This window comes from Hemibagrus wyckioides, linkage group LG02 (assembly GCF_019097595.1).
Source record: "Hemibagrus wyckioides isolate EC202008001 linkage group LG02, SWU_Hwy_1.0, whole genome shotgun sequence".
NCBI classification, from domain to species: Eukaryota; Metazoa; Chordata; class Actinopteri; order Siluriformes; family Bagridae; genus Hemibagrus; species Hemibagrus wyckioides.
Genome location: NC_080711.1, coordinates 16,956,517 through 16,983,607, shown reverse-complemented (window position 1 = coordinate 16,983,607; position 27,091 = coordinate 16,956,517). Strand labels below are relative to the sequence as shown.

At 40.1% G+C, this 27,091-nt stretch overlaps 1 protein-coding gene across 3 annotated transcripts in view; it reads right to left on the bottom strand.

Moving 5' to 3' along the window:
• crebbpb (CREB binding protein b) overlaps positions 1 to 13,554 on the bottom strand; it is a 58,839-nt gene extending 45,285 nt beyond the window's left edge. For 2 of the 3 annotated variants that reach the window (XM_058410352.1, XM_058410345.1), the window contains exons 1-3: positions 12,700 to 13,554; positions 6,829 to 7,439; positions 158 to 319 (exon numbers count right to left, since the gene is read on the bottom strand). In XM_058410352.1, the coding sequence (XP_058266335.1) occupies positions 158 to 319; positions 6,829 to 7,439; positions 12,700 to 12,787 (861 nt within the window). In that variant the 5' untranslated portion in view covers positions 12,788 to 13,554. The remainder of the gene's footprint in view (positions 1 to 157; positions 320 to 6,828; positions 7,440 to 12,699) is intronic. The other variant, XM_058410361.1, reaches the window with a different exon arrangement.
• Between the last annotated feature and the right edge of the window lie 13,537 nt (positions 13,555 to 27,091).

Sequence of the window (27,091 nt, the reverse complement as noted above, 5' to 3'; positions counted from 1 at the left end):
TTAAATCAGTCATATGTCCAGGAATTGTCACTTTTAAATCTTTTAATTTATTTATGCTATTTGGCAATTTTCTCATTGCTAGGAAGTGCTATGAAGTGTTGATACTAACAGAGAAGCATGTTCAGTTCGTAGCAGTGGGCAGCAAAAAGTTACTCACCAGGTTCTGTGCACTGGAAGCACCTTTAAGTGTGGGCTGGAGGCTGCTTGAGAGAGGTGCCTTACTCTGGAGCTGTACATTAATACCAGCACTGGTAATCTGCTGCACTGCACCCTGTGCATACTGCTGCCCAAAAGGACCATTAACAGCCCCCAAACCCGTCTAAACAAAAGACATAAAATTGAACACACATTAACCAAGAGACAAACCTGGATGCAATTAGAGTTCTTTGGAATGCTCAGGTATTCTAGACAACTAGGTACTGACTGTACTGAATGCTCAAACTACTGCCTCCAAATGAGCCTTGGTAATAGTGTAGTAGTAAAGATCAGTATGCAGATCATAAACATCTATATAGTCAGTAGAGGTCAGGGACTGAGTACAGATATTTGTATGACCGTCAAGTGGACAATAAAAAAACGACAACTTAAGTTTAGCTATTAATATTAGGAATTCTGTCGCCTCAAATATAAATTATACAAAATAATGCCAGACAAATTTTGTTTCGCTGCAGTGTATTGTGATATTTTCAGATGTTCATTTAGCTCTACCTCTTCTTATAGCAGCAGCAAAGGTAGCATTAGATTTGCGAGTGGTAACCTAATTGCCTCAAAGTATTTTTACATAACAGTCACAAAAAAGTTAAGCTAATCAGAAGGAAGCATTTTTGCATACATGGCAACAAGGCCTGCAGCTTTGTTTCATTTGTCCCATCTGAACTTGGAAAAAATAATCCTCAAACTGCCTGTAATACACTACTTCTAAACATTTTCACACTATCCAGAATTCACAGCAGATCTATAGTTTAGCCCTCTGAAACTGAAGTATGTATGTGCACGCAGTTTTCCATTACAGTTGGCTTGATCATGGGATAAAATAAAAAATAAAATGCCTGTATGATGCATATGTCACAGAAGTGTCTAACAAGTCTCATAAGCACGTCATTGGGTGGGCAGTTAAATAAGTTATTTAGCTTCATTTACAGTACACTGCTGCCATGAAAATGTTTTGACATTGAAAATGTTTCAAATAACATGTTAATTTGTCGTCATTACAAAATATATGTATTACATCCGAATACATTTCATTTGTAAAGTATTACATTTTAATAACCAAAAATTAAACAATTTAATGTTTGATCATTTTAATACATTATCCAATGACAAAATGTAATATTTTAAACTATGTCTATAAAGTTTTTAATTGGACTTTAACGTAATGTCTTATGCCCATCATGTAGTATTTTATCATGCTTTCATTACACTGTAATCCTTTGCTGCAAATTTACAAGTAAAATAACAGTATTTTACTGCATTTCCATAAAACAGTAACAGATTTTATTTATTTTTTTCAGTCATTTTAACTTCTCTATAGGGTTTAGTGTGATGATAGGAACAGATGTTTGCCTCTGTACAACAACTGTTAGTGGGTCTTCAATGAACAAAACCCAGAAATAATTATTGTGTTTTTAAGCTTTTTTTCAAGGGCTAGTGAAAGAAATAATTTTTTTATCTGAATAATCTACCATTTGCATGTGATGTACTGACCAATAACTTGATTAGTTGGTGCAACCTGAGCACCTACCTGGACTGACTAAAATAAAGCCTAATCAGTGCCACACACGGACACTACAGTTTTTGGCACTATACAAGGCTTACAGGAGACTAATAACCTTCAGCAAAAACTCACTTGCTTGTTTCTAATTACTGCTCATCGCTAAGGGAATTTGCAACTGTTAGATGCAGACCAATTTATTTATCATGGTCATCATATTGTTAGAGTGTACATTCCCGCCAGCACTAATTCTAAAGAGGCAATGTGTGAAATCTAAGTGGCTACCATGAAACCATGCAAATCTCAAGTCAGTGTGCCCTAAATTCCATCAGTATGTGGCCTTTGCAACAACAGTGGCAAACGTTCTGGATATTGTTTACATAAACATCCCCAGAGTTTACCATGCATAGCCCTGTCTCCACCTCAGTTGCTAAGATCACATCCCTGTTATGATCCAGCATACAGTTAATTCCAGCATTCCAACAACTTAAAGAAATATGTGGCATCAGTGACAAGCTACATCAGCAAGTACATGATTCGACTGTCTCCAAGACAATCACCACACGATTCAAGCCTGGATGCCGTGGATGACTGCAAAAGTGTGTGTGCTGCAGAAGGCCAGACACTTCGCCTTCAGAGCAGGTGACAAGGTGGCCCTAAGAACAGCAATGGCCAAACAGATCTGAGTCATCAGAGGGGGTAAGCATGCTCAAATAAACCACAGCCACTTCCACTACAGAGGCGACAACCAGAGCAGGTCGCAGGCCTTCACCTACCTGTGACAGTGATGCATCCCTTTTAGATGCGCTCTTCAACTTCCAACTGTTGGAAGACCCTCCTTCCAACAACCAGGTACTGTCTTACCACGGCTGATGCAAGGAAAACTCTACACAGAATTAATTGACGGAAAGCTGGACAACATTCCTGGCAGAGTGATCAGAATAATGTGCAGACTAGATAGCAGACGTCTTCACACAACATTTCCCTAAGCAGCACTGTTATTCTAACACAAAAAAGAGATAGTTGTAGACTTTAGGGGACACAGAATGACCATTACCTGCTAAACATCGATGGACCTTCCGTGTAGATCTGCAGCAGCTCTACTTTCTGCAAAGGATGCAAAAAGCCCATCTCCCTACCCCCATCCTGACCAAGTTCTACATGGGGACACTTGAGAGCATTCTGAGCAGCCGCATCACTGCCTGGGTTGGGAATTGGACCGTTTTGGAATGCAAGACCCTGCAGCGGCCAATGAGTACAGCTGAGATCATTGGAGTCTCTCTTTCCACATTCATGGACATTTACAACACACACTGCATCCGCAAAGCCAACAGCACTGTTGACAACCCCACACACATCTCTCACACACTCTTCCCCCTCCTGCCATCCAGAAAACGGTACTGAAGCATTTGGGCCCCTCACAACCAGGGACATTTTCTTCTTCAAACCATCAGACTCCTGAACACTCAAGGACTTGTCTGACATACAAACGCAGGGTCCGAGAGGAATGATGTTTCATTTCACTGTGTACTGCATCAGCTACAGTCATGTGAAAAAATTAGGACACCCTGGTTTTTTTTTTGTTTTTTTTGAAACATAGCTAAACATACAGGCATTTGATCTTCATTTTTACAATATTGAAAGATTCAAGTAATATAACTAAAAAAAAAAAAAAAAAAAAAAAGAGTCTTTTTAAATGTGTAAAATGTAATTTTAAAAAAATCCAATAATTCTTATGAGGAAAAGGTAAGGACACCCCCACATTTATTTGTATTTAAAATGGATAAAATGACCTACAGGTGTATCACATCAGGTGCAAATGATTAGAACATTGTTACAGAGCATTTTGAAGGAAGCTTGCCTTATTTAAACATTCAGACATTTAGCTTGGTTTGCTCTCAATTGTTGAAGTGAGAGGTATCACCATGGTGAGATCCAAAGAGCTCTCTGGGGCCTTCAAAAAGATGATTGTTGATGCTTAGGAGTCTGGTAAGGGATATAAAAAAATATCAAAAGAATTTGTAATCAACCATTCCATTGTCCAGAAAATCATTTACAAGTGGAGAACATTTAAAACAACTGCCAACATATCCAGGTCAGGTCATCCAAGCAAACTCACCCCAACAGCAGACCACAAGATGCTTAAACACGTCTCCAAAAACCCTAAAATATCATCACAGGACCTACAGCCAGCTTTTGCTACAGTTTATGCCAAAGTGCATGAATGTACAATCAGAAACAGACTACACTAAATTATACCAGTATTATACCAAATATGAAACATGGAGGTGGAAGTGTTAAGGTTTGGGGATGCTCACCATAATACAATCCTTTATGAATTCTACATTGTATCAGAAGGTGCTTGAGGAACATCTGTCAAAAAATTGAAGCTAAAGTGGAACTGAATCATGCAACTTGACAATGACCCAATACATATCGGAAAATCCACCAAGGACTGGCTGAAAAGTAAAAAAAATGGAGAATTCTGGAATGGCCAAGTTAAAGCCCAGATCTAAATCCTATTGAGATCCTGTGGGGTGATTTAAAACGGAGTCATGGCTACAAGAAACATCTCATTGAGACATCAGCCAATGGGGGAAACACTAGCTATTAGGGCATAGGGTGTCCTAACTTTTTCCTCAGGTGAAATACTCATTTATGTTGATATGTTTTGTTTAATAAGTAAAAAAAAACAAAGTTGACATTTCTTAATAATGAACTGAATATTCAATAGGGTGTCCTAATTTTTTCACATGACTATACATGGTCGAAATGAAAATAAAATCCTCTTGACTTTACTGAAAAGAAGCTGTGGAAAACAACAACGGATTCCAACTCAAAAGCTATCACACAAGTCACCATTAAGTGTGGCATATACCAAAGTGATGCACTATCCCCAGTGCTATTCTGCATAAGCCTGAACCCCCTTAGCCAGATCATGGGAATGAGTGGATATTAATACAGTTTCAGAAGTGAAGTGACCATCGGCCACCTTCTATAAATGGATTAGGGCTGAAATGATTCCTCAAATAACTCGAGTAATTAGAATACAAAAAAAATCACTGACAAATTAGTTGCCTCAAAGTTTCTTTTAGTCCATTTACTGTAAATACACACAGAGCACTGAGCATGTGAAAGTTAAGTTGCACAACATAAATGCAATGTTTAGGTATTATTATTACTATTATTTTGCCTTTGTTGTACTATGTTTACGTTTTTTTAATTATATATATTTGTATTTGCATGTTGAATGTAAGATGTCAATTAAATGCACTAAATGGGTTTAGATTTCATTTTCTAAGAGACCCATCTTATTTTCTCTTGCATATTTAGTATTACTCTTTAATAAAGAAAAAGTACTTCTTATCCGATTACTCGATTAATCGATGGAATAATCAGAGGAATATTCGATTACTAAAATAATCGATAGCTGCAGCCCTAAAATGGATGATACACCAGGAGTGAACGAGAAATCAATTCATGTTGATGTCATAGCTGCATAGGTAAAGAGATGGGGAAGGTGATCAAGACTGAAGGGGTGAAGTTACCAGAAGGCAAGATAGCAGACATACAGAGCAGCTGCAACTACCTTGGTATCCCACAGGCTGTTGGAGCCCAAATGAGGACTGCTATAGCCATATACCTCCAGAGGTTAGGAGTGGTGCTTAGAAACACCTCAATAGTAGGAATAAAATCCAAGCCCTCAATATGACCCATCAGGCATCACATACCCAGTTGGAATACTAAGCTAGCCACAGGTGGTGACATATCACTGATGTCAAGATACAAAAACCTCTTTCTACCTATAGTCTAGCACTCAAACCCTATAAGCAATGAAAAGAAAGGAGGTAGGGATTAGTGGGTGTCAGAACCAGAATCTTGAATGAAACAAGAAGCATCCATGAGGAGGGTCACCACTCAGGATGAAGTGCCTCAACCAGCAGAAAACAGAGGGTGGTAGAGAATATATTATGGAAAACCCAATTTCCACCATGGGTTGCATCATTTGACAGATGCAAGTTGGAGGCTTTGCAAAGACACCCCTCATACAGTACAAGATATAGCAGCAGAGTGCAAGATGTAAGTTGGGGCAGCATATGCCAAGAGTCTAAACAAGAGTCTAATGTTACATTTATCAGAACTTCTGTTTCCTGCTCCTTGTCAATCTCAGCTGATAGTAACAGAAAAAAAGAGCATGAAAAGATTGAGAATTGCCAGGGACTGAAGGAAGAACTGGAACAAATGTTGAAGGTGAAGCACCCAGGGCTGTAAATCTCAAACTAGGAGAGTGGCAAGTACGTACAAAATCTGACGTCTCTGTCCAGAAGAATGCAGTCCAAGGAATAGATAAGATACTGCACTCTTATATAAATGTAAAATATATGTTTATTTTATTTACATGTAATATATTTTTATGACAATAAAACCAATTTACTGCAATATAAATATAATGTAGTCTGAGAAAAAACTTAATAATATATTATTTATTATAAAATAAATACATTCCATAACAATGTTATTAATATGGAAACATTGTTTCATGGTATATTGTGCCTTAAATGTTTTAGCTAAATTTAAAAAATAAATAATAAAAATAAAACCACCACTACCGATAACTGAAATCCATCTTAAAAGCACATTTAACTAGTTAATTGTACTTAATTGTAACTGAAAAAATCAAGTGTAATTTTATTTTGTATATTTCCTCATACAAGTTTCTAATTAAACCACTGTCATTACAATACACAGTGTGCTTTTGCATAATTTTATCAAGTGCAGCACACAGAAATGATTTTTTAATCTACATTCAGACTGTAGTCAAGCCAGCTGTGGTAGAAACCTGAGTGCACACATACAGAGCAGTTTACAGTAACTACCTTTGGATGGGTACGCTTTGGATTTCCTGCAAATGTGGATAATGTGTGGTTTACAGTGATGTAGGTTATCCCACCTTTTAGTTTTCATGCAAACAAGCACAAAAACAAAGCACAACACACACACTAGTAATGAGGCCAAATATTAAGACAGCACAGCAACATAATTGTTTTTTCATCGTTTAGACTAGATCTGTATATCTATATAAGGATAGCATTGGATAGCAGCAGCATCTTGTTTACCTTGTTTCCTGCCTGTTGAGTACTGATGGAATTGTGCACACCCATTTGGGGTGCACCTTGGGTCAGTGTCTCTGCCAGCACACTGCCTGCCATGCTGGCCCCTGCAACCGCTGGGGTGCCACCTCCTCCAACTGGTGTCCCCTGCATTGCCTGGCCCTGGTACTGCATACCTGATGCCACCCTGCCCCGCCCTGCTGGCTTCATCATGCCATTCAACATCTGCCCTTGCTGTGCCATGTTCTGGCCCATGAGCCCATGACTCTGCCCACTGTTCAGCACAGTCTGGTTGAAGCCAGCATTGTTACAGTTGCCAGGGCCACTTGATGTACCAATAGGCTTCTGGGGATGGGATGAGTGACTTGGTGAGGCCTGGCCAAGGGGGCTCTTGCACAGTGTACTCAACTGCCCACCTATGCCAGGTTGCCCACCACTGCCTGACTGAAGAAGCTGCGAGAGCTGTTTGTGCTTGGTGGCAGCATCTGGCATTATGGCACCAATCCTTCCTGCAACTCCTCCATCACCGTTGGTGGACATGGATGTCAAGACCGCATCACCATTGGGGATCAGCTCATCTGGAAGATCATTCTCCAAGTCAAACAGAGGCCCCAAATCTAAAATGAGAAAAGGGGGGGAAGAATTAAATATGTATTGTGATTAGAGTCTGTGCTTAAAAAAGGATTACCAGGATAAAACATTTAAATGATAGCTTAATTAGTAATCATTTTCACCAGTTATGCTAGTTAGTTTCAGACTACTAAACACATTTATGTCAGTGTTATGGGCTAAGAGGCATTTTGAAGGTTTTTATGAAAAATATACCTGGTGATGGCAATTTTCTCTAGTTTCTTAAAAAGCTATTATTATTATTACTACTACTACTATTATATTTCTTATTTTACATTTTCAATAATTGCATTAGTACTTAACTACATACACTAAATTTCTTCCACTGGATTTTTGGCCTCCAAGCCATCTGCTTCCCATTACAGTTTTTATAAAGGTTCAGAAATGAATCTAATCAAGGGCAATTCCAGTGTTATGGATGCGAGATTTGAACTCATTATGACAGGCAAAATGTCTCACAGAGCAACCAATCTGGGGATTTGACAGGCAAACATCTATCTATCTATCTATCTATCTATCTATCTATCTATCTATCTATCTATCTATCTATCTATCTATCTATCTATCTATCTATCTAAAAAATGACAAAACGGCATGCATTATGGATGTGACAGTAAATGACAAACACATTTCAGTCTAAGGTATAAATATTGATATGTACCCGATGAAGGAATCTTGGCTGAACATAAAAATAGCAATATTTAAAATATACTCTGGTGTTTCAGTTTCATTTTCCAACCTCTGTTTGGTGTGTGTGTGTATGTGTATACCTACACAGGTGATTCAGTTAATTACTGTGTTTCAACTTATGAAATTGATGATCATTAGCACCTGCCTAACTGGTTCATCATACACCCTGATCTTACAAAACCCCTGATTATATATAATAATAATAATAATAATAATAAAGTAAAACAGAGTTGAATGGTGGTACCTCATTGGATCAGATGTGCTTGTCCATGTATGACTGGATTGAGATCAGGGGGTCAATTGAACACAAACACTGTCATATTCCTTAAACCATTCCTTAAGTGTTTTTGCAGTTTGGCAAGGCAAATTATCCTGCTGCAAAAGGCCAGTTTCATTAACGAATACTGTTGCCATGAAGGAGTGTACTTGGTGTGCAACCATATTTAGTTAAGTAATGTGTGTCAAAGTAACAGTCACATGAATGCCAAGACTTTCCTGCCAACTTGCCTTCTTCCCATAGGGTATCCTGGTGCAATCTCCTACCCAGGTAATTGACATACATGATGTAAAAGAAACTGTGATTTTTCAGACCATGCTACCTTATTCCATTCCTCCATGGTCCAGTCATGGTCGAATTCTTATGCTCACCTGCCCCTTCTTGTGACATTGGAGAGGGCACTGTGTCTGTAGCTACACAGCCCTTTCCAGTAAACTGTAATGCACCGTGTGTCTGACATTTCTATCAAAGCTAGCATTAACTTGTTTTAGCAATTTATGCTACAGAAGTTCTTCTATGGGATTGGACCATCCTTCGGACTAGCCTTCACTACTCAAGCACATCAACAAGCCTAAGGCGCAACTTTGTCATCTGCTCAATCGTTGTCCTACCCTGGATACCTTTGGTAGATGACTAACCACTGCATACAGGGAACATCCCAGATAACATGCTGTATTGGACATGTTCTAACTAAGGATGCTTTGAGTTGGTTAGGTTCTCACTTGCAAACTTCGTTATGTTATGCATGCTACTATCTTTGCTGCTGCTATGTAGTCTGCAAGAAGTGGTGGTGGTTTAAATGAATATTAAAAGGTAATGTGTACCTCAAAGAACTAAAGTTTGTCTTGCCAGTACTTTGTATCTCAATACTAGACAAAGAAATTCTGTCTCATGCCTAATGTACCTTGTACAACACCTCATTCATGCATGTGAAACATGTGACTCTCCATATGAAAACAGAAAAAATGGAAAGCTAGGAGTAAATTTTAAAATGTTGCAAATGCTAGTACTGAGAAGAAACAAATTTATAATGCACCTAGGAATGTATGAGTTTAATAAATCCTAAAGTAGCCAAAGAATCATGTGTGAAAATCTCAATCAAAACACTCAAGTTAAAAAAAAACAAACAAAAAAAACAAAACAAATCTGTCTAAATTAAGAATCATGCAGCTGTACTATACGAACATTTCCCAACTATCTGAAATATACCTGGTTGAAGGAACTGAAAATTTTGGGGTGGGGATCATCAGCTTAACTGCAATAAGGTCTATGCTCTTTCTGTATTTTTCTCTCCAGTGTTAGAGAGGGAGTTGCACATGGCAGTTCAGAAGAATGCAGGAAAATTCTAACTACCATGGGAAATCATTCATCACTCATTTGAATACATTAGTTTAGAAGTTACATTAGTTTAGTAGTGTTACCGTTTTGTAAAATACAATACTTTTGCTTGATAATAAGAGCATACTAATGTATACCTCTGGCAACCTGTAGCTGTTATGCATATTTCCATGAGCTGATTTCTAATGCAGCATTTTGTTGGCTTGTTTACTAACCATCAACAAATATTGGGTAATTAACATAACATTATCATTTAAGTAGAATTTTCCCGTCACTCCCGTTTCTCATTTTCCCGCATGTGCACACACTACAAATGCAACTGTAATATTAGGACCAGTTTATATATCTGTGTGAACATGTATTGGTGTTGCAATGCAAGAGAGGTTTTATAAGCAAATACGATGCACACAAAGGCAAGCTGTAAAAGTAATACTGTATAAAATATAAAATTTTGATGGGCTAAACGTTGATTTTTTCCTCCCACCATCTTAAATGATTTGCCATGTGCACTTTGCACAGGGAAAGTATTTTTAGGCATTTCAGACATTTTAAAGCCACCTTCTTTCCTTGCTCCATCATCAAGTTCTGATGGCCACATGTCCATTGTGGCCATGCAAAAAGACCTGCTGTTTTGGACATGCTCTGACCCAGCTGTCTATCCATCACAATTCAGTCCTTGTCAAAGTTGTTCAGATTCATTTTTCCTGCTTCCAACACATCCACTTCCAGAAACAGACTTTATTTACTGCTTAATATATCCTAACCTATGACAGGTGCCACTGTAACAAGATACAGTGAAACCTTGACTTACGAGTGACTCAACTTACGAGTTTTCCGAGATACGAGCCGTCGCTCGGCTCGATTTTTTGCTTTAAGATACGAGACGAGATCTGAGTTACGGGCGAGTGAGCTTACGCCACCCGCCACTCGGTCGCCCAGCGAGCGTTCAGTTCACGTGGTTTTCTCTCCAGGTCGTGCGTTGGCGCTGTGTAACGACACTTCCTCACTTATTTTCCAAACATTTTGAAAGGGAGGAAGAAACAAACCTCCTTGGACAGGTTTTTATTGAAACGCCCTGCAAGTGAAAGCGAGGAAAGTGTGGCGAAAGAGGTAAAAGTAAGTGAAGATGATTAAGTAAAGTGAAAAAAAATAAATTAATAAAATAAAAAAGTAGCAAAGTGTGTAAGTTAAATTTAGCAATTAATTGTAGCAATAAGTGTGTAGAGAGTAAGTTAAGTTAAGCGATAGAGCACGAAATGAAAAACTCCACCTCCCTCCTCCGCCCATCTCCTCCACCTCCGCCAGCATCTTCGTCTGATCTTCAACGTAAATACGCTTAATAAAACCAGTTTATTTCTTTACATTCTCTTTTATTATGTATTATTGTTTTATACATTATTTGTTATTTATAAAGTACATTTTTCTTATTTAAAAAACACGTAACAAAAAAAATTGGTGTGGTTTTTGGGGGGCTGGAATGGATTAATAGCATTTCAATTCATTTTAATGGAGAAATTTAATTTGATATATTCGAGCAAATTGAGTTACGAGCTTGGTCACAGAACGAATTAAACTCGTAAGTCAAGGTATTACTGTAATTAATGTTATTTACTTTACTTTAATGTTATGGCTGATGTATGTTAGAGAGTCTGATCTTGTTTTTTTCAGTAGTATTGCTTCAGCCAGTGGGACAATTATGCTATGTAGATTGGATAAATAGGACAATATGTTTAAGCAAAGCTCCAAAAATGTTAATCCTGTATGTCAAATCATATTAATCAGGTTGGATTTGAGAGAAAAGGAAGAATAATCGATTACTTTCCAATGTCTATATGAAATAAGTATTCTATCCTTTTAAAGTAAGCGAAACAAAAGGTAAATTGCCTGAACAGGGTCCTGATCAGTAGTGTTCATGAGATAGGGTGAAGTGGTTAAAAGAAATCTACTTAGTCAATTGAATAATAAATGGTAAAAGATGGTTAAACCTAAAACAACCAGAAGCACACGATGCAAGTAAAAAAATGACTGTCAAGCACAATGTTTGTATTTTTAAGGTCATGAACAAGATAAGACAAACAACCATTAAATCAAGGCTCTATTTCAAAGATTTCCTTCAGCTTTCTAAATTTCCCTGGAAGATTCAGCATTTTAACATACTAACATTTCAGAGAGGTAATTAACTTTACAATGCAATTACTGCAAGTCTAGCCAGTAAGTGGCAATATGCTTGTATTGTAAAAAGATGTGCTGCTTTAAGTATTTATTTATAAAATTAATTACTTTTGTTTTACGTTGGACTGCTGAACAATTAAATGGCAAAAAGTGACCCTCATAACAATCCAATCCTAAAAACATTTACCAATTTCTCTAAACACATAATTCAATACCTGCAACTAGAGTCTATTTAATGCGGTTATCTTTTAATGTCAAGCCGACACATACAACAAAAAACGGAACTATTACTGTTCGGTTACGATACTATAATGATGAATGCGCCAACTCCAGTAATGCACAATACCTGTAGTATAGTTAATAACAATAGAAAATTAACATTTGTCTTGATTTGTATTCATAAAAAACTTATGACAATGACAAAGGAGAAAACAGATATATATCCATAAGTACCTATAAATACCCTTTTAATATTTCCATCCTACTTATATCTGTACTTTATTTTTTCTATACCACAAAAAATGCCTTGTATGTGTGAGTATACTTGGCAATAATGGACATATATATATATAAATAGGAACAAAACTGGGAGACTGCATCGGTTTGACTGGAAGGGTGTCCAATCAGGTTTCTCAACTCGTGCGGAAGCTACATTATTAACAGGTAATGAGGAACATTAGGATAAGCTGCTGTCGAGAATCAAATCAAACGAGATGAGATTTCTCAAAAGGCTTCATATCTCTATTGTAACCCTTGCAGGATTTTCTTACCTGGGCCGTCAGATGAAGACAGAGCAGGTGAATTCAGCTTTGGACGCTTTGCGTTGGGAGGTCCCATATCCATGATGTTGTCAGCCATCCTAAGTATGAGTTTTGTAGTATTAAGGCTTGTTTGCGTGATTTTGGGTCAGGGCAGGGGAGAATGTAAGCTTTTGTGTCGCAGATCAGATCTCACTTTTCGGCGAAAAACCAACTAAGTTAGTAGCACTAGCGAGCACTGCTAGCCAGCTGAAAATAGCTCAAGATACAAGCAACAGCGCCCCGCTTCGCCGCTTCCATTCACCCCATGATAATTCACTACCAAGTACCCTCATAATTATAATCTAGCTACCAACAAGATTTTGGTCGTTTATTTAAGAAGAACAAGTATTTAAAACACACACACAACAAAAATAATCGAGTCTTTAACGCCTTACGTCATCGGCGTATCTCCAAAGAACTGATCATCTCCGAGAAAAAATAAATAACTTCGAGACCCATTTCGACCTCTGGTAAAATTAACAGTTGCCGAAAATGATTTTCTATATGTACAGTTTTTACTAATAGATCGCAGCATCAATTGTACATGGCTTAATAAGAGAAATTGTGAGAAACAGCGCTTGCTGAAGGGGGAAATCAGATATACGGGGGTTTCCAGTAGACAGAAACGGTCCCATTTTAACCCTATCCATCAGAACAGGCCTCCAAAATTCACCACATCTCTTCTGTCTATCACCACAAAGCTATACAGCCCCTGTCTGACTTCCTCGCATCTATATAACTATTATAATGCTCTTCGAAATCCCGATTCTCGTCCACGACAAGATGGCGGCTGTTGAATCCTTCTACACAAAAAGTTTTTTTTCTTTCCCAGGCAGACTGTAGAGGAGGAGCCGCGCAGCCACGCCTTTACTCTCGCGTCACACTACACAACTAGCGGGTGGGGGGTGGCTGAAATTCGGAACATTTTTATTATTTTAGAGCAGTAGTAGTCTGTAATGCATAAATCACGTTTGGTCTTTATTAAAAACCACATATTTATATTGTGACGTCGCTAGTAATAGCTCGTTCATCTTTCATATTCAGTATGAAATTTACGCTCAGGTTGGACCCAGAGCTTATCCCAAAGAGCACTGGGACAACCCTGGATGAGGCACCAGTTCATTGCAGGACAACATGAACACAAATAGCAAATAGTTGTGAGAAAGCATCTGTACCCACTGTGCCATCCAATTTTCCTGGTATGCTATAGTACAAATTTGCAGATGTAAAATAGAGATTTTAAGCAACTCTCAAAAATAATATTTTTGAGATACATACTAATGCTTTTCAATATTATTTCATTCATAAGGATGACTTATTGTATAGTTATTAAAATGCATTACACTACATTTGCCAATGAGTACTCTTTTTATGTTCATTCTAATTGCAACGTTGTGTAGGTTTTAGAAATATTCTAATTGTGAAATATTTCATGTTACATTTCTTGCACTCTAACATGATCCACTTCTTTTTGCCGTTTTGCATAACCTTTCAATAACTGATACTAATTGTCATGTACAGTAGATAATAATATTACTGTTACTGATCAGGGCTTAGAATGTTTTGCTCCCCTTCAAGAAATCAATTTAATTTTACTCATTTCTTCTTCAAGATCATCAACCTGCATACTACATCCCATACCTGCACGTTTCCTAAAACAGATAATACTAGTAGCAACTGAACCTCTTCTAAAAATAACCAATTCTTCCCTTAGTACTGGATATGTGCCTAAATCTTTTAAACTAATGGCTATCAACCACTAATGTAAAAAAAACTGAACCCTTATAAGCTGACGAACTATAGGCCAATATCAAACCCATTATCACCAAAATCCTAGAATAGGCTGTAGCACAGCAGTATTGCTTATATCTACATAGGATTAACATTCATGGAATGTATCAGTCAGGATTTAGGCCTCATCATAGCACAGACACAGAACTGGTTAAAGTAGTAAGTGACTTGTTTCTAGCCTTATGTCTGGTGTTCCATAACATTCTGTTTTAGGCCACTGCTTATGTATGCTACCGCTTGGTGCATTTACAGTATTCGTACACATGGTATTAGCTCCCACAATTATGCTGAATACACACAGTTATATGTTTCAACTAAGTCAGATGAGAGACATTTGACTTTTATTTGAAGCTCATGTAGATAATATCACTAGGGTGGGCTTCTTTCATCTCAGATTTATTGCTCAGATAAGAAATATGATGTCACTACATGTTGCATAAATACTAGTTCATGCTTTTTTTGGTTGTTCCAGTAGGTGCATAAGCAAGCCCCAGTTTATCCAAAACGCAGCAGCTAGGATCCTAACTAGAACCAGAAGATATGAAGACATCACTCCATTGGCTCCCAGTCAAATTTCACATTGATTATAAAATACTACTATTGACCTATAAAGCACTGATTGATCTAGCACCACAACACTTGAGCAAATGTTTGTTTTTTATGCCTACTGCGATCAAAAGGTGCAGGCTATATGGTACTAAATCAAGGAGTAAAGGCTACAGCAAGGGGCAGAGCTTTTTCTTTTAATGCCCCAGAGTGCTGGAACAGCCTTCTTATTAGTGGTTGGGAATCAGACACAGTCTCATTGTTTAAGTCCAAGCTGAAAACACATTTGTTTAGTGAAGCACTTTATGAATAGTTTTTCTTAGGTAAAAGAGTAGATCTGGATGGTTCATGGGCATAGAGTATTTGGTGAACTGGGATGATGGATGCTGTTGTCTTACTACTCTCACACTTTGAAAACACATCAGATCTCAATAGGGAAAAATATCATGCTGGATATCTATACTGATATAGACTAGGTAATGTATTAGGAATGAAAGGATGTCACATGGTTTGATGGAATTGAAAATTATCAACCTACAGACGACTGAATTCAAAGACACCCCGAAAATCAAAGTGAAAAAATGATGCCACAGACTAGTCCATTTTGCTGAAATTTCATTGCAGCAACTCAAAATGATACTCAGTAGTTTGTGTATCCCCCACGTGCTTGTATGTATGCCTGACAATGTCAGGGCATGCTCCTATTAAGATGACGGATGGTGTCCTGGGGTATTTCCTCCCAGATCTGGACCAGGGCATCACTAAGCTCCTGGACAGTCTGGTCAGTCAGGTGCAACCTGGTAGCATCGGATGAACCGAAACATAATGTTCCAGAGGTGTTCTATTGGATTTAGGTAGGCGAGCTTGAGGGCCATTCAATGGTATCAATTTCTTTATCCTCCAGGAAGAGCATAGGGTCTGCCAATGGGTCCAAGGGTTTCATCCTGAAACCCTTGGTTTCAGGCAGTCTCATGGCAGTCAAGGTGCCATTGTCTAGCCTCTAGAGGTCTGTGCATCCCTCCATGGATATGCCTCCCCAGACTATCACTGACCCACCACCAAACCAGTCATGCTGAATGATATTACAGGGAGCGCAAGGTTCTCCTTCTCCAGTCCAATTTATGTCTGACACATGTGCTTAGGGTGTCCCTGCTCTCATCTGTGAAAAGCACAGGGTGCCAGTGGTGGACCTGCCAATTCTGCTGTTCAATAGCAAATGCCCATCAAGTTTCATGGTGCTGGGCAGTGAGCACAGGGCCCACTAGAGGACGTTGGGCCCTCAGGCCACCCTCATGAAGTCTGTATCTGATTGTTTGGTCAGAGACATTCACATCAGTGGCCTGCTGGAGGCCATTTTCTAGGGCTCTGGCAATGCTCATCCAGTTCCTCCTTGCAAATACCGGTCCTGCTGATGGGTTAAGGCACTTCTACGGTCCTGTCCAGCTCTTCTAGAGTAACTGCTTGTCTCCTGGAATCTCCTTCATGCTCTTGAGACTGTGCTGGGAGACACAGCAAACCTTCTGGCAATGGCACATATTGATGTGCCATCCTGGAGCATTTGGACTGCCTGTGGAAACTCTGTAGGGTCACTGACCCTAGCCAAATGTCAGTGGCCACCACCTGTAAAACCATTCCTGTTTTGGGAGTTGTCTCATTGTTGCCCATCTAGTGCACCTGTTGTTAATTTCATTAACACCAAAGCAGCTGAAACTGATTAACGTCCTATGCTACTTAACTGACCAGATCAGTATCCCAGGAGTTTAAATGACTTGATGCTATACTCTGATTAAAAAGTCTTCCTTTAATTTTTTGAGCAGTGTATATTAATATTACTAAGTTAATTAGTTAATTAATAAAAAACTGCATGTATTTACATATATTAGATATGTAATTAAGGGTTTGAGCTGTCACAGATGTGTCTCTCTGAACTTTGCACATTTTGTTTTTGCTATTTTCTTCCATTCACATTCAGTAACCTCATCAACCTCAGTGTCAAATTGTGGAGATAGATGGGCTAATCTGAATTTTAGTCTGCTGTAAGAAAATTAAAGCTGTAAAATTGTAAAAGCTGATTTCATCTCACAGCTTCTTCAAACTCTGCAAATGATGCAAAATGAAGCTGTGCAATTTTTTTCAACCTGATTAAGTTCTCCCACACCACCCTATTGCCCTTTCCTATTCCATCATGACTGTGCACCAGTGCACAAAGCAAAGTTCATAAAGACATGGATGAGAGAGTTTGGTGTAGAGGAATTTGATTGGCCAGGACTGGTTGAGTCCTGACCTCAACCCAATAGAACACCTTTGGGATGAATTAGAGCAGAGACTGTGAGCCAGGCCTTCTCGTCCAACATTAGTGCCTAACCTCACAAATATGCTTCTAAAGGAATGGTCAAAAATTCCCACTGCTAAATGTTGTGGAAAGCCTTCACAGAAGAGTTGAAGCTGCTATAGCTGTTAAGGGTGGGGCAACTTCATATTAAACCCTACGGATTAAGAATGGGATGTCATTAAATTTCATGTGCATGTAAAGGCAGATGTCCCAAATATAGTAAGTCCAAAATGGATGCAAGTATCTGAAATAGAAATAGAAATAGCCTTTATTTGTCACGTATACATTACAGCACAGTGAAATTCTTTCTTCGCATATCCCAGCCTTGGAGGGTGGGGTCAGAGAGCAGGGTCAATTCCTCTCTAACCGTTTTCATCGACATTTCACCTTCAACTCTACTCCCTGAATCAAGAGAAGATAGTACTTCAGATGCAAATTGTGCTGAGAAAAAAAATGAAATCTCTCAAATACAATAAAAATTTCAGTACATGGGCCCTTAGTGCATGGCAAGTACAAGAGGCTAATCCCATGGAGCATTCACACTATCAGTGCTTACTTAAGGGATGATGTAATACCACCCCATACTTGGAAGTCATGGTACTATTTTTAGTTTTGTTTGTTTTCCCTTTTCCATTTGAAGTTATGATTGTTCAGTGTTTTTTGTTAAATTCATGTTCACAATTAGAGAAGTGCTGTAATGTAGACACCAAAGCAGAGGAAGTAGAATCCATATGCAGAGTTTTATTAAAACACCAAAGCATATAATCCAAATTTTGAAGCAATGGGAATGAAAAGTAGACAGCCAGAGTTCAATAACCTACCAGAGTAGCAATCATTAGAGCAAACAAATCCAAGACACAGTATCCAAATAGCACAAAACCAATGAACAGAGAACTAGGTCAAATAGAAATCAAACACGATAGCAATGAGAACAGCTCAGTATGAAGGGAACTGCATGGTTTAAAACCATGGTTAAATGTCTGTGGAGGCAGAAGAGAACTGAGTGACCTCAAAGTGCTAGTACTCGGGTGAGGGTTTGCTCTGGTGTCGAGGAGGGGAAGATGTGATGGCTGATGTTACAGAGCCCCCCCACCCCCCCACCCCACCCACAACTCCCAGGTGAACTGAGCTGGAGGAGCATGGTTCAGGTTTGTAGGGCTTATATTAGACAGCAATTGAACAGCAAGTTGATATGTTACACGTTTGATAAGGGCCAAATTCTGATGGCCAGACGACTGGATCACAACATATCCAAAACTGTAGCTCTTGTGGGGTGTTCCCGGTCTGCAGTGGTCAGTATAGATCAAAAAAGGTCCAAGGTAGGAACAGTAGTGAACTGGCAACAGGGTCTTGGGTGGCCAAGGCTCACATGGGGAATGAAGGCTGGACCGTGTGGTCTGATCCAAAAGACAAGATTCTCTTGCTCAAATTGCTGAAGAAATTAATGCTGGTTCTGATAGAAAGGTGTTAGAATGCACAGTACATCGCAGTTTGTTGTGCATGGGGCTGCATAGCTGCAGACCAGTCAGCGTGCCCACGCTCACTGCATGCAACACCGAAAACGCCAACAGTAGACACATGAGCATCAGAACTAGACTTAAAGGATTTGCTGCTAAAATCTTGATGCTAGATACCACAGCACACCTTCAGGGATCTAGTGGATTCTATGCTTCGGCGGGCTGTTTTGGCAACAAAAGGGGGACCAACACAATATTAGGCAGATGGTCATAATGTTATGACTAATCGGTGTATGTATCCACACTGAGTCAATTCCACTAATTGTTTTTTACAGACATCCAGGGCCATATTCTGAATTCTTTAGTGAATTTACAGATTTAGTTTCAAACCTAGTTGTGCTTTAATTGTGGGAGACTTCAACATTCATTTTGATAAGTCAGAAGATCCTCTGAGAACAACAGATGTGTACATCTTAGATTCAGTAGGTGTTAAGCAGAACATAATAGGACCCACTCATAATGGAGGGAACACTCTGGATCTTTCGGATTAAATATAGAAAATATAGTCACACTTCCACACTCAGAAGCTATATCAGACCACTATCTTGTTTAATTTAAAATGTGCCTTAGACATGAGATACAATTTGTCATGTCACTGTGTTAAACGTACATTTACATCTGCTACTGCAGAAAGATTTACGAACTGGCTCCCAGAATTAATGTCTATGATTGGATCGCCTGACCTCACAGAACTTGATCGTGTAGATAATATTAAAATTTCTGATCAGAGCTTATAATACTTTACTCCCCTTCAAAAGCCTGATTTAATTTCACTAATTTCTTCTTCAAAACTATCAACCTGCATAGTAGATCCCTTACCTATATGTTTCCTTAAACATATAGTAACTACCGAACCCCTTCTAATAATTATAAATTAGCACTGGCTATGCATCTAAATCTTTTAAACTAGCAGTTATCAAACCCCTTATTACAAAACTGACCTCGACCGCTGATCGTAGAAAAGGTTGTTGCACAGCAGTTATGTTCTTACAGTACCTACATAGGAATAACATTCATGAAATGTATCAGACAGCACTGGTTAAAGTGGCAAATGACCTGTTACTGGCCTCTGATAAGGGTTGTGTCTCCTTGCTGGTGTTACTTGATCTTAGTGCAGCCTTTGACACCACTGACCACACTATTTTATTTCATAGGCTAGAGAATGTTGTTGGTGTTGAGGAAACAGCCCTCTCCTGGCTCAGGTCTTATTGGACTGATCGTTATCACTTTGTAGATATAAATGGTGACTTCTCTATGTATACCAAGGTTATGTTCGGTGTTCCACAAGGTTCTGTTTTAGGCCCACTGCTTCTCTTCTTATATATGCTAACCCTTCAAATGAAGCTCATGTAGACAATATCTCTAGTGTAGCCTTCTTTCATCTCAGAAATATTTTTAATATAAGAAATATGATGTTACTTCTTGATGAAGAAAAACTAGTTATAGCTTACTGTCTGGATGTTCCAGCAGGAGCAAATACAAGCTCCAGTTAGTCCAGTATGCAGCAGCAGCTAGAGTCCTAACTAGAAAAAGAAGATATAGATACAGAAGAACACATCACTCCTATCTTATCCACACTGCATTGCCTCCCAGTAAAACTTTACATTGATAATAAAATACTATTACTGACCCATAAAGCACTGATTGGTCTTGCACCACAGTACCTGAGTAATAATTAGTTGTTGTTGTTTTTTTATGAACCACCATACCTGCTTCAATCAAAAGGTACAGGCTATATGGTAGTACCCCAAGCAGCAAAGGGTACAGCAGGGGGAAGAGCTTTTTCTTACAAAGCCCCACAGTTATGAAACAGCCTTCCAATTAGTCTCAGTGTTAGTGAAGCTTTCAATGTATAGTTTTTCTTAGGTAAAGGTGCAGATCTGGAAGGTTCATGGGCATATATAAATATCCCCCTTTTGCTGTCAAAACAGCCCTGACCTGTCAAGGCATGGACTCCACTAGGTCCCTGAAGGTGTGCTGTGGTATCTGGCACCAAGATGTTAGCAGCAGATCCTTAAACTACAGTCCTGTAAGTTGCGAGGTGGGGCCTTTATGGATCGGACTTGTTTGTTCAGCAAATCCCACAGACGCTCGATTGGATTGTGTTTATCAAACCATTCCTGAATCATCTTTCTTTGTGGCACGGTGCATTATCCTTCTGAAAAAGGCCACAGCCATCAGGGAAAATCGTTTCCATGAAAGGGTGTACATGGTCTGCAGCATTATTTAGTTGGTGGTATGTGTCAAAGTGACATCCACTTGGATGGCAGGACTCAAGGTTTCCCAGAAGAACATTACCCAAAGCATGACACTGCCTCTGCTGGCTTGCCTTCTTCCCATAGTGCATCCTGGTGCCATGTGTTTCCCAAGTAAGTGACACACACACACCCGGCCATCCACGTGATTTAAAAGAAAATGTGATTCATCAGACCAGGCCACCTTCTTCCAATGCTCCAGAACCTGCAATTTCAGTATCAGTAGCTCGTCTGTTGGATTTGACCACACAAGCCAGCCTTCTCTCCCCATGGGATCAATGAGCCTTGGCCATCCATGACACAGGTTCACCACTGTTCCTTCCTTGAACCACTTTTGATAGATTCTGACTACTGCAGAACCAGGAACATCTCCCAAGAGCTGCCATTTTGGAGATGCTCTGATCCAGTCATCTAGCCATCACAAATCATCTTTGAGGACAAAATGTTCACTTGCAGCTTTATGTACTTCAGTCTGGCTTAGATCAAGACAGACTTCTGTGGTGGAGAGTGTTATGGGCTGATGGTTCACAGGGAATTTGGTCTTAGGGGCTGTCTCCTGGTTGTCTCATTCAAAGCGAGCATAAAATAATTTAGCTCATTGAGGAAGCCTATTGGGAAAGCTAAGCTGGTATGGCAATACCACAGTTGGATGCATCCACCTCCACAACAATGGGTAAGTCTGGATCAGGGTGTTTAAGAGCCAGTAGTGAACCTCTTTTTGAGATCGTCAAAGGTGTTTTGTGCTGTGTCACTCCAACTTCTTAGTTTCTTTGGCTTTCCACACAGCAGGGAGCTGAGATGGGTGGCTACCATGCTGTAGTTTCTGATAAAACGCTAGTAAAAACTGGCAAATCCAAGAAACCTTTGAAAATCCTTGATTGTAAAAGGTCTTTGCCACTCTGTAACTGCCTTAACATTGATTTGATCCATCTGGCACAGCACATCTGGCACAGCATTTGAAGGGAGCATTTGGGTTCCATATTTCTGTGGGAGGTCATTTGTGGGGTGGGAACAGCTTGGGGTTTTGTGGTGGATAGATGGTTGCGTCAGAGATTGTCTAGCATGATGGGTGTGTTATTCATGAATGGAAATGGACGTTCATTATTAATTGTTACCCTGACTGTTGGTTCCTCTTCAGCTCCAAATGGGTACAGGTCCTAATCCTGGACCTGCAGGGGACTGCAACATGTTTGGACAATTTCTCCCGATGTGTCCATTTCCCCCACAGCCCCAACATGAGGGTTCATTGAGGGGATTCAGGACCTTGAGGTCCCATGGAGTTCTTTGGCATGAATCCCATCTGTGGTGGTGGTGACATTCATCTTCCCCATGGTTGTCTTCCGCCTTGCCCTGGGCCTCTTATAGGATGATCTTGAAACCTTCCTTGTGGATTATTGATGTGCACATGTATTGGAGGTATTGATGAATATGACTGATTTGGTTGGTGCTGCTGTGGATTTTTTGGTACTATCTGTGGCTGATGTGATGATTGTACCCATGGCAAAGGCTTGGGCTAAGTTTTTGCTGGTTCCTGTGACCCTGGACTGCTGCTTGCATCTTCCCAGCTTTCTCTTTTTGTTTGGCTCTATTGCATTCCCCAATCTGTGTCAATATGCTTCAGATGCTGCTTTTGCTTCTTTCTTTTTCTTTCTCTATTGGTCCACATGATGCACTATATGAGCTTGGAATGTTTCCCATGGCATGGTGTTTAATCCGACCACATGTTCCAGTGTAGCTTGTGCTTCACTGGAATCAGAATCAGAGTGGTAGCACAAGCTCTTCATCCTCCTGGAGAAGAGGACAGAAGCTGATGGGGGCAGCACCTTTCTTCTGAGTTGCTACACTTTTGGAGAATGTGGGAATAAACATAGAACCACCTCACAAGATTGCAACAATGGACCAAATGCTTAAGCACCTCTTGGAGATAAGCCTCCAGCAGCAGACGGTGACCCTAGGACCTATTGCAAAGCCTATATGTAGCCACCGCAGAGCTAGTGGTTCTTGAGAAGATCCCAAGTCAACAAGCCCTGGCTAGCTGGCTGCACCCTTCACACTAGACCCTGTAGTGAAAGTGCCTACAGTTGCCATGGAGGTCAATGGGCAGTCGGTCTCTGCCTTTCTTGACTCTGGGAGCACAGTAATGTTAGCATGGCCCCTGCTGCAAATCTGGCAAGGACACTGTCAGTGGCATGTGTTCATGGCAATACCTGCAAGGTCTCCACTGCACAAGTGAGGATCCAGAACCAGGGAGGGGAGTGGCCACTCTTGGATGGGTTCATCCAAGACCTCCCTGTGCCATTGCTTTTGGCCCAAGACTTTTGGCCAGGGTTCCCCAGAGGGTCCCCATCGAGGAGAACTCACAAAGTGACCAGCAACCACCCGACCTTGAAGGGTCTGCATTCCAGCATTCCTGTATCTTCTGTGTTTCAGTAGGTCATATGAGAGGGGAGAAGACAGAAGAAGGATGACCGGCTGAAGCATTGCTGTGTGAGAGTCAAGGGGGACAAAATCAACCACACCCAGGGGCTCCCAGCCACATACTTACTGGTTTGTGGGGGTCTCCTGTATTACTACATGGAAGAAGGGGCCAAACTTGTGACCTCCTCATTGTCCCATGCACATTTCTTGGGGGGCACATGCGGGCATGTAAAAAATTGAAGCTTCTCTTAAAAAAGAGAAGCTGCAGGATCAATTTCTTTGGATGGGCATGGATGCTGAAATGAAAGCCTTCTGCTAACATCCGCACTTCTGATCCTGGTCCACATCATCAGCATCCACTTCAAGAGGATTGGCATGGATCCTCCTGGGTCACTGATGAAGTCAGCCCATTAATACATCCTGGCTCTCATCAACTATGCCACTAGATACTCTGAGATGGTCCCACTTCGCAAAACCACCTCCTGTAACATTGCTCATGAGCGGATGCTTCTGTTCAGCTGAGTGGTAATACCTAAGGAGGACTTGATGATCTGTGTCATCCATTGCATGAGAAACACCTGAGGACACCTAAGAACTATAGACTAATGGCCTAGTTGAAAGATTCAATCAGATGCTGAAAAGGATGCCCTCACCAGCTTGCTGGTCCTACCGAACCCTGACATCAATCTCCCCTTCCTCATACATACCATCAGGGGGCCATCCTGTTCCAGAATTTTGGAGTGTCACAAATGCAGCACCCAATCAGAGCGGTGGCACAAGCTTTATGCCGGTCTAGAAGAAGAGGAGAGAAGCAAATGGTTTGTGGCACCCTCAGGGAGGTAAAATAAATTTGTTGGGTGAGATTTTTACATATTTGTGTTTCCCCTTTGCAAAACCAGTGGAAGAAACAGAAGACAATGCTCCCTGAAATCGCTGCACTCTCCCATCCTCCTGGGTTCCGCCTTGGACCTGCTCCTCACCTCAAGATATCTTTACAACACCCCCTTCATGCCAAGATCAACACCACCCTTGATTTTCACTCTCACCACACCATTTGATCACTGTCTCAGGTGTGTTTGTTCTGCCCTTGCTGTGCTGAGTCGCTGCAAATCATAGAACAACTCAACCAAAATGAACTCACAACTCAGTAACAAAATAATATAATCAGTCAGATGTCCAATTAAAGACAAATCAGAACCACAACCCTAACCAGATTATAGTATTCGCATGCAACATCAGGCAGGCCCATATGAACATTCAATATTTCCACTTTGGTGCTCTTCAATATCCAGGTTAAATTCACTTAAAGGTACATAATCATAAAGTATGGCAAACTTTCAGCTTATACAGCGTGTGAGCTGCAGGATGTTTAGTAATTCTTCCTCCGTCGTTAGCATTAATTTTACTTGTGATAAGTGTATGGTAGTTAGCTCTCTGACAGAGAAGTTATTAGATTTAGAGGTGTGCATCCAGACACTAGAGAGGGTTAGTGATAGCGAGGTTGTATTGTCTATAGGAGGAAGTCTGTATGTAGGTGGAGTTAGTAACCCCCCAACTCTGGCATTAGAGCCCTCACAGCGGGGCGAATGGGTGACAACTCGGCAGCATAGTCACAAAGCTAAGGCTTACAGTAAGGCTTGCCCACAGGGACACAACTCCTCTCCGCTTCACATGACCAACAGGTTTACTCTCCTCAGTGAAGCCCCCACTGAGAAACCTGAAAGAGCTCTGGTCCTAGGAGACTCTATCTTAAGGCATGTGAAATTAGCTAGGCCTTTAGGGGTTCCAGTAGCACAGGTTAGGTGTATTCTGGGAGCCAGGGTGCTGGACATAGCAGGAAAGCTTAGGATCCTAGGCAAGATAGTCTTGAAGATAGTCTTCCATGTAGGAGCTAACAATATATGCCTTCGTCAGTCTGAGGTTACTATGAGTAATATTGTAGAGGTGTGTAAGTTAGCGAAGGCAATGTCCAATGCAGTATTATGCTTTGGCCCCATCCAAATGCGACATGGTGATGAAGCTTACAGCAGGTTATGGTCACTGAACTGCTGGATGTCCAGGTGGTGTTCCGAAAACAATGTGGGCTTCATGGATAATTGGAGCTCATTTGAGGGCAAGACGGGACAGTGTCCATCCCACTCAGGAAAGTGTTGCTCTCATTTCTTGCAGCTTAGAGCAGGTCGAGTTAATCTGTGACAATCCAGAGCCAGGGCCAGGGAGCAGACAATCAGGCTACTTGTCACCCAAGGTTCATAACATTGAGACTATGTCTGTTCCCCAAGCTAAACAAAAATGTTTTAACAATCAGAAAATTTGCTTTAGTAACCTGATTAACATAAAACTAGATCATAGTGAATGCTCACCTTTGATCTGAAGCTAGGACTGTAAAATATAAGATCTCTTTCATCTAAAGCAATTATTATTAATGAACTGATTTCCTGAGTCCCTGCCTACACTTTACACATAATCTACACTGTGATCACATGATCACAAGCATACTTAATATCTTTCTCTCTCTCTCTGTCTTTCTCTGTCGAGTTATACATCCCACTCCCGAGCTCCCAGTGTTCAGTGTTTCAAGTGTGACCACTGGCTCTACCCCTGGTCAGAGTCTCGTCACTTGGTGATGCTCACTGATGCTGTGGATGGATCTGTGTGGACAGCTTGTGACCAGGAGACAGCCATGGACAGAGCCACTCGGGGACTATCACACTGTCACAGATCTGCCATTACATCTGTCAGCTTGCAACAGCAAGGAATTAGTGCCTATAATGAACTCAGAAACTACACTGACCTAATAGTTCCTCATAAGCCCTTGATTGCTGTTGTAGAAAGGACATTATTCAGATACATTTACATTATTTACTGTCTAGTGTTACCCAAATGAGGATGGGTTCCCTTCTGAGCCTGTTTCCTACAAAATCATTGTCTAAAAAATACATTTTTTGTATTTTGTATGTATTTGTAATACATTGTATGTATTGTACATATTAGAGTTACAGAGCATAACACATAGCAGAGCAAGACTGTTCAGTTGAGTGCATCCTTTTCCTGTCTGCTTGACTAAAAGACTAACAGGACAGGAATAACAGTAGTATATAGAATATACAAGCATGTTTTCAGTTTCCTTCAATTAGATTTATTAGGCTTTATACAAGTACATTTATAAAGCCATTTGTAATGAAAAAAAAAAATTAAAGCAGCTTTTCAGAAAGATAAATGTAGATCCCCTTTGAGTAAATCAGAGATGACAACTCTCCCTTACATCACATGAGGAAGAAACCTTCTTCCGGGTGACACAAGATACTATCAAATGTAAGCTGATACTCTTCTAGAACTGTGTTATGTGATGTCATACAGTACTAAATGTGTTGAAAGGAGGTTTATGATGATTGTTTATGACTGTTTGTTATGATTGTCATGGAGTTAATTTGCTTTAAATCTATAGTATACAAGTAATCCACTGAAGAACTGGTGAGACACTGGTATAAACTTTTTGTCTT